General features: G+C 55.6%; 2 protein-coding genes across 2 annotated transcripts; both read left to right on the forward strand.

Moving 5' to 3' along the window:
• Positions 1-4,098: 4,098 nt before the first annotated feature.
• H1-0 (H1.0 linker histone) lies at positions 4,099-5,156 on the forward strand. The gene has a single exon (XM_080390923.1). The coding sequence runs from the start codon at positions 4,399-4,401 to the stop codon at positions 4,969-4,971; it is 573 nt and encodes a 190-aa protein (XP_080247049.1). The 5' UTR covers positions 4,099-4,398; the 3' UTR covers positions 4,972-5,156.
• A 149-nt stretch (positions 5,157-5,305) lies between these two features.
• Positions 5,306-13,125, forward strand: GCAT (glycine C-acetyltransferase). Its single transcript, XM_080390915.1, has 9 exons — positions 5,306-7,362; positions 7,441-7,571; positions 8,149-8,250; positions 8,787-8,933; positions 9,226-9,380; positions 11,166-11,248; positions 11,627-11,798; positions 12,224-12,345; positions 12,767-13,125. The coding sequence occupies exons 1-9, from the start codon at positions 7,104-7,106 to the stop codon at positions 12,916-12,918; spliced, it is 1,323 nt and encodes a 440-aa protein (XP_080247041.1). The 5' UTR covers positions 5,306-7,103; the 3' UTR covers positions 12,919-13,125.
• Positions 13,126-13,162: the final 37 nt, after the last annotated feature.

Below are 13,162 nucleotides of genomic sequence, written 5' to 3' on the forward strand. Positions count from 1 at the left end.
CTGCACCCGTGCAGAGCCAGGGCTTGCTCTTGCTGGTGCTTAGCCTCCCGCCTCCAGGCTAGAAACCTTGTCCCCACGCTGCCCCAGGTCCAGGCTTTTCCCTCTGCCTCCCAGTAAGACATGGCTGTTGCCATTGAGCATGGGACAGGGTAAGCATTTGGCATGCCAGGGGCTGAGACGGGAAGGAAGGCAAAAGGCAACAGAGCAGCTCAGGGCAACTGCTTCCAGACTGCACGGCTTGGTCTTGCCATGAGGTAGGGACCAAGAAAGGAAGGAAAAAAGTGGGGTTCAGGGCACAGTGTTGCAGGCTTGGGGGTGCATGCATGGTTTTTAGAAAAAACAAGCACTGAAACAACAGTCTGCATGGTCGTACCTGCTCTCAGGGGAAGAAATCCCCAAAAGTGGGCTGCTGGGGGCAAGCAGAGGGTGAGCAAGGGGTGAACCTGCAGAGTGCTGGAGTGCACAGTGCTTGGCATGCTGCTCACCAGCCCCTTCCCTGAAGGGTTCAGTATCTTGTGTTTGTTTGGGTTGGTTTGTTGGGGTGATGTTTTTTTCTTTTTGCTTTCCTGACCAGGGGCTGCTGGCCCCGATAAACGTGTCGTGTAAGTGCAGGCGAAATGTGCGGGCGCCCGACATGCGGTTGAGCCTCGCCTCCTTGAGGCTCTGTGGCTGCAAATCAGCCACTGCTTGGGTAGGAGCATGCTGTCACCCCAGGGTGATGGGAGACCGCCGCCCTCCAAACCAGCACGGTGTTTATCGGACAGCCCCTGTCTTGCCTGTGGCAGGGTGATACGCTTGCCCATCATCTCTGCATCGCTATCTGCTGGGTGCAGGGGAGCTGGGTTGGGGGAGAGTGGCAGGGAGAGATGACCAAAATGCCCACAAGTGACAAGCGCAATGGCTGGCAGAGCCCAAAAGGGCAGCATCCTGGCTCACATAAGGAGCTTGCTCTTGAGAAACAGCTTGCAAATCTTTTAAAACAGTGGTGATTGGTCCAGCAGCCAGAGGCAATACCCTTTCACCATTTCTTGGCATCATTAAAGCCTGCTCTGCTGTTAGCTGTGGATGGGCTGAGTGGCTTCATGCTGAGCTGACCACACTGCGTTACACACCAGGGGCCCAGGGCTGAACCTCTGATGAGCATGGCTGGAAATTCAGGTAACTTCCCCAGTTTGCCACTAACAAAGTACTGAAGCACTTGGGTCTGAGTGCCAGTGAGGCCAAGTCCCGCTGAGGATTCTGAACCTCTTTGAAAATAGAAACTGGGTAAAATAAAATGTCACTGGCATTAGTCACCAGAAGTGCTCTGATGTGCTGGGATGTCAACAAACAGCCATCCTTTCCCTGCAAGGAGATCCTACCTGGCAGATCCACAGCACATCCACAGTAGACACAGCTTGACCATTTAAGATGAAATCCGCAGCTAGAAGTGTGTAAATCCCTATGGGGTCTGGTTGAATGCAGTGCAGGGAGGGAGGAGAAGGTAAATGGGATTATGGAGAGGATTCCTCTGCCAGGCTCTGTCTTCTGGGGTTCGTCAGAGAAGCAAGATTTCTCAACCTCTGCTGACTAATGCCAGAAACAGGAGGCTTGGAGCAGCTGGGTAGCCCTCCCTGAAGAGAAAAGGAGGTGCAGAGGGTAACCCACGCTGCCCTGGGCATGATGGCAGGTTCTTGTGGCCAAAAATGCAGGCACGAGCCCATGCTGGGGCACAGTGGCATGGGTGGCCCACAGGAATAGTTTTTCCTTCTGGATGAGGCCCCCACCATGCTGCCTGCATGGCATGCTGGCAGTGCTGGACTGCACTTCCCAGAGGGCACAGGGCTTCCGTTGCCCTGCAGCATCTGCATCCCACCTCCAGCTCCGGCATCCTGCTGGGGGCTAGAAAACCTCTCTCAGTGCTGGTTGGCACATGCTAAGGATACATCGGTATCACAGCATAGGGTTCAAGGGGTGCTTTCCACCATCAAGTGGGGTGCTTCAGGGTTGCCTTGACTGGGATCCTCCCAGGTGCAAGGCCAGCAGCAGCCTGATGAGCTGTGACCACCCATATGCCTTCCCTCCACCGAGTTGCCTGGGGGATCTTCCCCTTATTTTGACTGGCTGAAAATTAGGGAGCTAGTCTGGATGAAAGAGTTGGAACCCCCACATATAGGGAAGAGGGTGTTTGCCCACCAGCAGCAGCACCTGGTGGAGGAGACTAAGCAGCCCTGGTCGGCAGCAGGACCTGCCCAGGTGACTGGCTGAGATTAGACACCTAATTTTCAGCCGGTTAAAGTTAGGTAAAGCATCTGCCCTCCTCCCTCCCTGCCTCCCCATCACTGCACTGCCCTGATAATGGCTGCCTGGGTGTTAAGGCTGGAGGGTCTGTGGCCAGCCCATGGCACCGTGCCAGCCCTGGGGGCTTAGGGCTGATGCTTACCCACACGCTCCTCCATCTACCCTCAGAGCCCAGTGTATGGGTGAGATGCTTCTGACCGTTAAAAACTTGGATGCAAATAAAAGCAGATGGTGCCTTATCTGCGTGCACCTGGGTTGCCTACGTGCAGGCAGCCAGCAATGGCTGTTTATTCCCTGTTAGGAAAAATGAGAGGTCCTTCAGCCCGTCAAAGCGTTGTACAGCAGCCACCAGAGCTTGCTGCCCGTGTGCTCTGTGTGGGGCGGAAAGTGATGTGTTCATTAGGTCTTAAGCAAAAATAAAAAACAACCCAGAGGAGGTGGGAGGGTGGCTATTCCTCTCCGCAATTAGGAGCTCTTTGTTCTTAATAAAATCAAGTTAGTTTGCAGGTGCTGTGAACTTTTACTGCTCCCAGAATGAAATGGGGTACATGAAAGAGTGGCGTCAGGGAGGGAGGCACGAGGGGATGTCCCCAGCAGCCCTTCCACCAGTGGGAAAGCATTAGGGGGCCGAGTGCCTCCTCCTGGGGCAGGGGGCCACTCCGCACCCTCATGTAGTATGTGGGCATGTCAGGGAGGGGGCATTAAATATCTCAATTATTTTTATTTCTATTTATTTGTATTTATCTATCTATTTTTATTTATACTCCTGTGCATCCTTGGCCAGTGTTTTTCACGGCCCTGGGCATCCAGGGGACGTTGAGGTTACGGGCAGGTGCTTGCTGTGTATTTTAATTCCCTGCTGAAGCACTTGGGGGTTTGGAGGTGCCAGGGTTCACCGCCGAGCACCGCACAGTGTGTCAGTGGGCACAAGGCAGCTGCGCCCACGTATTTTTAAGAAACAAGGGGGGAAACATCATCTAAATCCTACAGGCAAGATGGTGACAGCAGCTACATTTAATCTCCCAGAAACAGCCAACCACTCACCCAACTGGGAAAGGATGGCTGATAGTTGCTGCTACGTGTTCCTGCTCTGTCCCCTCACAAAGAGGTGTGTGTGTGTGTATGTGTCCCAAAAAAGGGGACAGTCTCTTATTTGTGACCTCTGCCACACACATATGTGGGGGCTGAGCTGATGTCCCCAAAGCACCTTAGTGTGGAGCAAAGAGGGCAGAGGAGGGGGGCAGAGGACTGGGCTGTGGGGTACTACTGCTGAGCCTATTTTGAGCCCAATGCTCTCCCTTTTCTCCTTGGTGTCCCCCTCAATGTCTCCTCTAGTGTCCCTCCTTGTCCCCCCAATGTCCTCCCCTGTGCCCCTCCTTGTCCCCTGATGTTTCTCCCTGTGCCACCCCTTGTGTCCCCCTCTCAAACATCCCTTTCTTACCCCCAGCATCCCTCCACGTGTCTTGATGTTGCTCCAAGCGTCCCTGCTGTGTCCCTGTCTCCCCAGGGTTCCCCCAAGTCCCCTCCCAGTGTCCATCCTTGTTCCCACCCAGTGTCCCCCAAGTGCCCCTCTGTGTCTCCCCCATGCCCTCCCCCATATCTCTCCTTGTCCACACCCAGTGCCCCCCCCAGAGGGCTCCTCCTTGTCCTGCTCTTGTCTCCTCCAGCGTCCTTCCTCGTCCCTACCCAGTATCTCCCCAAATGCTCCTCCTTGTCGCCCAGCGTCCCCTCCAAGTGCTCTGCCTTGTCCCCAGTGACCCCCGCCCGGTGTCCCTCCCTATCCCCCAGCGTCCCCTCCAAGCGCCTCTCCCTGTCGCAGCCCGGCGGGTCGGGGCGTGGCAGGGGACAGCCGGGGACACCGGCGGCGGGCTGGCGGGTGGCGCGCGCGGGGCAGTCCTCCCGGCGGTCCGCACCGCGCCTTTAAAAGGCTGGCGGCGGCGACCGCGGCCGCAGAAGCCACGGCGGGAGCGGCACCGGCACCGGCTCCGGCACCGCTGCGGCTGTCACCCACCGCTCCTTCCCAGCCTCTCCCCGCCCAGGGGCGGGGGTCCCGAGCCGGGCGGGCCAGGCTCCCCGCCGCGAGGGAACAGCAGGGCGTCGCGGGGCGAAGCGCTGACCATGACCGACAGCCCAGCCCCGGCCCCGGCCGCCAAGCCCAAGCGGGCCAGGGCAGCGCGGCGGCCGGCAGCCCACCCCACCTACTCGGACATGATCGCGGCCGCCATCCGGGCCGAAAAGAGCCGCGGCGGCTCCTCCCGCCAGTCCATCCAGAAGTACGTGAAGAGCCACTACAAGGTGGGCCAGCATGCCGACGCCCAGATCAAGCTCTCCATTCGGCGCCTGCTCGCTGCTGGTGTCCTCAAGCAGACCAAAGGGATCGGTGCCTCAGGCTCCTTCCGCCTGGCCAAGGCCGAAAAGGCAAAGAAGACTCCGGCCAGGAAGAGGAAGAAGGCGGCCAGGAAATCCACCTCGCCCCGGAAAGCAGCTAGGCCCAAGAAAGCCAAGTCGTCGGCGAAGAAGCCCAAATCTCCTGCCAGGAAAGCCAGGAAGAAGTCAAGCGCCAGCCCGAAGAAAGCCAAGACAACAAAGACTTTTAAGGTCAAGTCGCTGAAGGCATCCAAACCCAAGAAGGCAAAGCGGTCGAAACCCAAAGCCAAGTCCACCATCCGGAAATCGCCCAAGAAGAAGTGAGAAGTCTAGAAGTGTTTTGGTACTCTCCCGTTGGTTTCTGTAAATAGCTTTTGCCTTTATCTTTACCCCTTTCTATTGCATTTTATAAAGAATTGATCTATTCCTGTCTAGAAATGGCTAAAACCAAAGCAGTTAATGAAAGAAAGAAGGAACATCTTTGGTATGGAGAGTTCCCATTTTAAAGAGTTGCTGGTCTGGGTTTTTATTTTGACGTCTCAAAAATTTCTTGTGTGTGTCTACTTTTTTTTTTTAATGCCAGGCTGATTGTTGTGCGTTGGGAATGATGGTGACTCTGTGTGTCTGTCGAGGCTCTACAGGATTTCAATTCCCAGTCCTGCCCCAGCTCCTGTGAGGCTGCATGTTTGCTGGGGCCGGGCAAAAACTCTGTTGGAGGGGAAGCAGGAACATATGGCTGTAAGAGCCACAACCTTCTCCCAAGGAGGAAAAGGGGCTCTCTGCTCCCTCCCCCACTGCCCTGGGTCCTTACTGCAGGGCTGATGCGAAGTGTGCCGGGCTGCTGGGTGTGAGGTCTGGCTGGTGCTGGAGATAACTGGCCGGCCAGCCGGGCAATGGGGCTGCCTGCCTGGGGAGCCGCCTCAGCACAGTGGGGTGGTGGCAAGGACTCTTGGGGCAGGGGTGGGATGGAGGAGGTGGAGCACAGCCAGGGTCTGTCCATGTTTGCTTTCAAGCAGTTGGAGGTACCCACCAAGCAGGAAGGGATTGATCCCTGGGGAGAAAGGACAAACAGAGTTATGAGTGGCTTTGCTCCCTGGGGAGGAACAGGCTCAAGCACAGCAACGGGCAGCTCCGCAGGCAGGCAGGGGTAGGCAGCCGGGGCAGGGTAAGGCAAGACTGCTGGGCATGGCTCCGCTATCACCCCAAGGCTCTGGCTTTGTGCCCAGAGGGGACTGGCATGACTCCAGGGCCTGCCTGGCCCCTGCCAGAGCCCCTCCCCAGGCAGGGCTGGGCTGCCTTGACAGCTGGGGCTGGCCGGGAGCCTGCCTGAAGGTCGGCCCTACTGCTCCATAGGGTTTGAGCCTCAGGCAGGAGGTGCCTGATCCTCCTTTGCTAGAGACATCTAAACTCTTATTTGAATGTCAGGATCCTTAACCACCTGTTCCAGGAGCTCTGAAATCCCAGGGCCTGTGGGTGCCCAGTCCCCTTGGACTTGCTGTGCCTGAATCTCACGGGTCCAGGGTCTTCAGTTTCCCTGATGGGAGCTCCCAGATGCATTGGCCCGATGATCCTAAATCACTCGGGTAGATGTGAGCCTTTTAGCCATCAAGGATCCGAAATTATGTAGTTCAGCATACTGAAATCCTTGGCCTGAGGCACCTAATGCTTTTGGGCTTTTCTTCCTAAGACCCTTGGACCAAAGGCTCCCAGACCACCCAGGCCAAAGACACTAAGCCCCTTTTAAAAGCCTCGTGCCTAATCCTCCTGGACATGAGGGGCCTAAACCACTGTGGCCACAGGATTCCCTGGTCAGCTGTAGTGGAGGATGGAGACAGCTGATCCAGCTGGACTCTTTGTGTCTAGACTCGGTGGGCCTGTGGATCACAAACCCCATTGGCCAAACACGCTCAAATTCCTTGGGCTTGGGTATCGAATCCTCTTCAGCTGGTAAATCCTAAACCTCTCAGACCAAAGGATCCTTGGCCACCTCAGCTGGATGCACTCAAATCCTACAGAGCCTTGGTCCATTACCCACTGTGGTAGGCACCCATAAACCACCTAGATGCGAGAATCCAAGTCACCTGTGCTGAGGACCCCAAATCCTTTAGGTGGGGGCACCTAATGCTCCTGGGCTTGTTGATCCTCAAGGTCCATGTCTTCATGTGTCTTCACCATTGTGTCTTCAAAATCCCTCGGGCCCTAGTACACGACCCCTCTACAATTCCTAAATCCCATGATGGGGGTTCCCCCAAGTCCCTCAGACTCCAGGGATCCCAAATCACCTGTTTCTGGGGTGCCTAAGCCCCCTGGCTCAGAGACTCCCCACCAGCACCTCCTAGCGCAGCTCCCCGCGCCTCCGCGCCGCCGGGGCCGGCTGGGAGGGGGCGGAGCCACGGCGGCGCCCCGCGCCTCCCCAACCCGGCCCCGCCTCCCGGGGGGCGGATCCCGGCAGGCCAATGGCTATTGGCCGCGGGGGCACCGCCTCCCGCCGGCGGAGCGGTGCGGGCAGCGGGATGTGGCGCGGCGTGGCGCGGCGGGTGCTGCGGTACGGCGGGGCCGGGAGCCACCGGGCCGCTTCGGGGGCGGCGGCGGCCCAGCTCCGCCGGCGGCTGGAGAGCGAGCTGGAGGACATCCGAGCCGCCGGCACTTGGAAGAGCGAGCGAGTCATCGCCTCCCGGCAAGGTCCCCACGTCCAGTTGGCGGGCGGCGGAGGCGGTGCGTATGGGGCGGCGGGGAGGCCCCTGGACCTTTTCCCCCGGTGCGACACCTGTGCTTCTCCCTCTCTTCCCGCAGGGATCCTCAACTTCTGCGCCAATAACTACCTGGGGCTCTCCAGCCACCCCGAGGTGATCCGTGCTGCCGTGGAGGCCCTCGAGAAGTTCGGCGCTGGGCTGAGCTCTGTCCGCTTCATCTGCGGTACCCAGGTACCGGGCGCCGGGGCAGCATCCCCTGGTCCAGGGTCGCCTTCCTCAGGGGCTCCGCTCAGACCCCCCACTCAGAACTTGCATGCGTGCACCACGCTAAGGTACACATGGCTGCCTGGAAAAAAAGCCTGCCAAAAATCTGGAAATATGCCAGCTTAAACCCTTACAGCCCCTCAGAGAGCAAAGAAAATAACACCTCCCTGAATTCAGAAAATTAATGTCTTTTTCTCTCCCTTAAGGGCCAAAATTACGGCACGTCTGAGTTCAAGTGGCTCAGACAAACCATCCTGGAGCCCTTTCAGAGCACCAGCTGGTTAAGGGCAGAGAAAACTCAGAGCTGCTTCCTCATGGGTGGGGAGCTTGGAGTCTTCCTCCTATGTTTCTGGCATCCAAACCCATAACCACATTTTAGGGCTGCGTTTGCAAACACTTGCCGACCACAACTAACTTCTCCCACGCACACACACCTTTTCTGGATAAAACCTGGCTGTTCCCTCCCTTTGCAGTCAGCGTCTGCAAAAGGCAAGTGAGAACTTGTCGTGCCCCTTGGTGATGCTTGCTCCTCTCTTCTCTTTAGAGCATACACAAGGACCTGGAGGAGAAGATCACACGTTTCCACCATCGGGAAGATGCCATTCTCTATGCCAGCTGTTTTGATGCCAATGCTGGTATCTTTGAGGTTAGTAGGGCTTTCCTTGTGTTGTGCATGGAGGTGGGAGGTGGCAGCAATGTGCCTGCCAGTGCTTTCCAGAGGCTCTGTGATGTGAGGTCTGTGCTGCAGAAAAGATGGCAGTGACCAGTGGTGGAGAACCCTGACTTGGTGCTCTTGGACTGGAGAAGCCATCGGAGCTGTTTAATCAGCCCTCACCTCCCCCTTCCCCAGCCAGCTCCACATTTCAGGGAGAGCTCACATTTCCTGGGAGGTCTGTTCCCCTCCTTGTAGCATAGGCGGGGGGGAAGGGGTGATCCCCCAGGCTTTGTAGGGAAAAGGAAGGGAGGTTTTGAGCTCAGAAGCCACAGACAGGAGCCTGGCCTAAGGGAATCAGGGGATATAGTGGCTGGGAAGGAAAGCAGAAAGTTTAGCTGTGCGTGCCAGGAGAGACGTGGCAGCTGCAATCAAACGCAGCCTTGCCTTCTGCACTGAGGGAGGCTGGAAGATCTCAGTGAGGTGGCACCCTGGAGCAAAGGATGATCCTTTCTGTTTGGCATGGCCAGACCCTCCTGACCGCAGAGGATGCAGTGCTGTCAGATGAGCTGAACCATGCCTCCATTGTTGATGGGATCCGCTTGTGCAAGGCTAACAAGTACCGCTACAAGCATGTGGACATGCAGGACCTGGAGGCCAAGCTGCAGGACGCACAGGTACGGAGGTCTGCTCCCACCCAATGAGGGGGTGCTCATTTAGCTGTGCTGCCTGCGCAGTAACCAGCCCCAAAGGGTGAGCTCTGCCCTTTCCCATGCAATAGGCATTGGTTTTGCCAATAGGCACAGGTAGGCAAGGTGGGGGAAGCAGCTGGTTGCAGTGCAACCCTCCCCATCTTGGTTAGATCTATCCCTTCCCTACAGGAGCTGGACTGTGTCCTGGTCTCCTTCGCCAGCCCCTCTCCTCAAGGTGTCGTCTTCACCCCTGAGGATGCTGCTCTCCCTCCCGTAGAAATACCGTCTGCGGCTGGTGGCCACCGATGGTGCCTTCTCCATGGACGGTGACATTGCACCCCTGAGGGAGATGTGCCAGCTGGCCCAGAAGTATGATGCCCTGGTCTTCATTGATGATTGCCATGGCACAGGCTTCCTGGGACCCAATGGCCGGTAAGCAGCCGTTTCAACCCTCTTTCTCCCTTTGACCCTGAACTACCTCTGAAGCAAGGCCAAAGGTGCTGATGACCAACACATTTTTGTGTGGAGACTCCTGGAGCCACCATTTCTTGAAGGCTTTGCGTCCCACCTTTGGAGCATCTGAGGTCATTGAAGGGAGATACTTGAGCAATGACCTGTTTCAACGTGACAGCTGCTTCTCAGTGTGTAAGGGGTGGTGCAACCATCTCGTCTGTCTCTCCTGGCAAGCAGTTGGACTTCCTGATTTCCCAGTCCTTCTCCTCTCAGATATCACTTTCAGATGCTTTGGTCTAGGGCGTTTTGTGGAGCTGGCTTGCACAGATTTATTAATTCCCTCAGGGCAGCTTTTCTCTTCATCTCCTGGAGATCCTCCAGATGCCAATCAGTGCACTTGCTGCATGTGTTTGCCAAGAAAAGATGCTTCACATGCTTGGTTTTTCAGGCACGTGAGTGCCAAGCGTGGTCCTTGCGTGGTTCTTCCTGCTCTTTACTGTAAGGTAGAGACCCGTGTGAGGCAACACCTGTGGGAATGAGCAATGGGTCCCCCCTCAGATGGAGGGATAGTGCAGGAGATGAGGAGAAAGCTATCTCTGAAAAAGCCAAAAGTTGCTCTATGAAGAGCTCCCTTCCAGCTCTCTCCTGTGTAGACAGATTTCATGTGGGAAGCTGGTGAATCCACATCAAGCTGTGAAATGGGTGAAAAGTGAGAAATAAGCAAGAAAACTTGTCTCATTTTCTCACCAAGGCCATGGCAAATGCTTCATCCTGGATCATAATGATGGTGCAAGAGGCAATTTTAAGAGAAGGGTTGCCACTCCTGGTGGCACTTCATCACTAACGCAAGAGGTAGTTGTGCTGAGCTTTAATATATTCCAGACCCTGTAGTTGCACTAAGCCTTCTCAAATTTAAGTCTTCATAAGGAAGAAATCATGGGATGGTCTGGTTGTCTTGTAATCTTCCTTTCTTGGGGCATGGTAGCCATCCTGTGAGTTGAAGTAGGCCTCATTTGTGTGTCCCAGTAGGCTCAGTGGTCCCACCAGCTGCTAAAACAACTGTTTGACTGCACTGAGGTGTGTAAGTGCACAGGAGTTTGAGGGAGAGGGAATGATTACTGAGTGCTTCATGTATTATGCTAGTTTCAGTCTGAACCTGATGCTGTTGTCTACAACACTGTGTTTCAAGAGAGGCAACAGCTGGGTGGCCATGCCCCATCCTGCCTTTTTGGGCTGGAGGACATGAAGCTGCAGAGCACGTTTGCAAAGCACATTTGCCATGTCCGGTTGGTTCCACCAGCATAGACTTTTACATGGATGCTTTAGGCCTGTGTGCGTTTAGTGCAGCACACCAGCGATGTGCACAGCCCACCTCAGAGGACATCAGCTACCCTAGCCAGGCAACTGGTTTTTCCTGGTGTATGCTAACGGTGTGGCATGTCAGAGGTACGTGCAAGACCTATGTTGACAGCTAGTGCTCTGTTTGAACTATTAAACTTCGGTGCAGGAGGTTTGAGCACTCTGTCATCTGTAAGGGTTTTAAACCCCACGCTTTTACCTCCATAGATGCTAGCTTACCCTTTCTGCAGAAGGGAAGGTCAACACTTGGGTTGGACTGCCACAGGGGGTGTTTTTCCTTTATCAGAAGGGAGGACGCCAGAGACTTGGCTGGCAGCGCTTTGTTTCCCTTGAGACATCAGGGGTAGAGCAGCTTCCCTGGTGCATGCTGGCACCACTGATAATGTGACATTCCTTTTTCTGCAGGGGTACTGATGAACTCCTGGGAGTGATGGACAAAGTCACCATTGTCAACTCCACCCTGGGAAAAGCTCTTGGAGGAGCTGCAGGTGAAGGCGTTTTCCTGTCGAAGGCCCTCCATGCCCTAAAGAACTCCACAGCATCACTTTGATGTTTCCTTCCTCTGCCTAATGATAGAGCAACAAATGCATGTTGTCCTTTTTTTACTGGGAGCATGAAGCTCAATTTGCTGCAGGGTCAAGAGAGGTCTTGTCATGTGCTCCTTCCACTGTCATCTTCCCCTTGCATTTGCTTTTGGGGTCAAGGTGGAAGCTCTTGGTAAAAGGTATCAGCTGTGATTTTCTTTAGGCCTGGTTTGTACTGAAATTCCCGCTGTAGTTGACAGGTTGGCTTTATCAAGCCCCCCCCCCCCCTCTGAACAGGTCACCCTGGGGTGCCTTGTCCATTTATCTTTCCTCCATCTGCAGGTGGGTACACAACTGGCCCCAAACCCCTCATCGATTTGCTCCGCCAGCGTTCCCGCCCGTACCTCTTCTCCAACAGCCTACCCCCTCCTGTGGTGGCCTGTGCATCCAAGGCCCTGGACCTGCTGATGGAAAGCAATGCCATTGCACAGTCCATGACTGCCAAGACCCAGCGGTGAGTGGGCCATATTGGGGTGGGAGCAGGGGAAGAGGTTCGTTAGGAGTGAGTTGTCTTTGTGTGTTTATTCACCCCCCAGTGATAACCATGAAGGTAGTTTGCAAGTCATGGCCAGGGGGTGCTCAGGGGAAACCGCAGGATGTGCCTCTGTCAGACACATGTGCAGGCAGGTGTGTCACCTCTGGATGCGCTGCATGCTGGGGCACACCTGCCACTCAAGCAGCTGCAGTCACATGGAGCTGAGCAGGATATGGCAGGAGGTCACTCCAAAAAAAGAGATCCCTTCCCTGCACAGGAGATGCGTGGTGGAGCAAAACCACACCCAGCCCTCGGTGTCCCCAGCTCCCAGGGGAAAGCGAGTCAGCAGTCCTCAAGGACAGGGGTGATGAGGTTTTTACTCATCCTCTTGTTCTCTTCACCAGGTTCAGAAGCAAGATGACAGCAGCCGGCTTCACCATCTCAGGGAAAGACCACCCCATCTGTCCTGTCATGCTTGGGGATGCTCGGCTGGCTGCAGTGATGGCTGAGGACATGCTGAAGAGAGGTGAACTGGGGAGGGAGCTCTGGATGCAGACACATGGCTTGAGGGAAGGGACAGCTGGTGGTGGTACTACCACCATCCCTCCTCCAGAGGATGTTCCTGCATGAAATCTGTTATTTCTCTACCCTCCAGATGCAAATGTCCTCTAGGTCTCTCCCAGATATTGCTGACTTTACCTTCTTTCTCTGTTGGAGGGGTATGTGTTAAATTAGCCCTCCTGTCCTGACATGCTGGACTCCATCCCCATCACTGGCCCTAACCTTCAGTTCCATGCCTGGGAGGAGATGCCACTAGAAAACCCTGAAGCCTGGAAATGGTTACTGAGAGGGGAGGAAGGATCCAAAAGCCTTTCTATCACCCAGTACCACCTCAGCCTCCCTCACTCCCTCCCAGCCAGTTCCAACTCCCTGTGTTTCCTCCCCAGGCATTTATGTCATTGGATTCAGCTACCCTGTGGTCCCCAAAGGAAAGGCCCGCATCCGGGTCCAGATCTCAGCCGTGCACAGCAATGAGGACATTGACCGCTGCGTGGAAGCCTTCACTGAGGTGGGACGGAAACACGGAGCGCTGCCTTAAGGGGCCAGCAAATACCTCCTCTGGCACTGTCCCTGCTCACAACCAAATACATGTACTCGGAGAATGGGCTTGAGCAGCATGCTGCCAAGAGCAGGACCAATCCTCAAGACATCACAACCTACAGGAAGCTGTGGTTGTTGCATCGTGCTGGCAGCAGCACTGGCAACCAGCTCATGTGTTATTAAAGCAGTCCTGCAGTGCAGCACATATTTGGCTCATGTTTTCTCATCCAGGAGCTGCAGCC

Source organism: Falco punctatus (assembly GCF_963210335.1).
Source record: "Falco punctatus genome assembly, chromosome: 6".
In the NCBI taxonomy this organism is placed as follows: Eukaryota; Metazoa; Chordata; class Aves; order Falconiformes; family Falconidae; genus Falco; species Falco punctatus.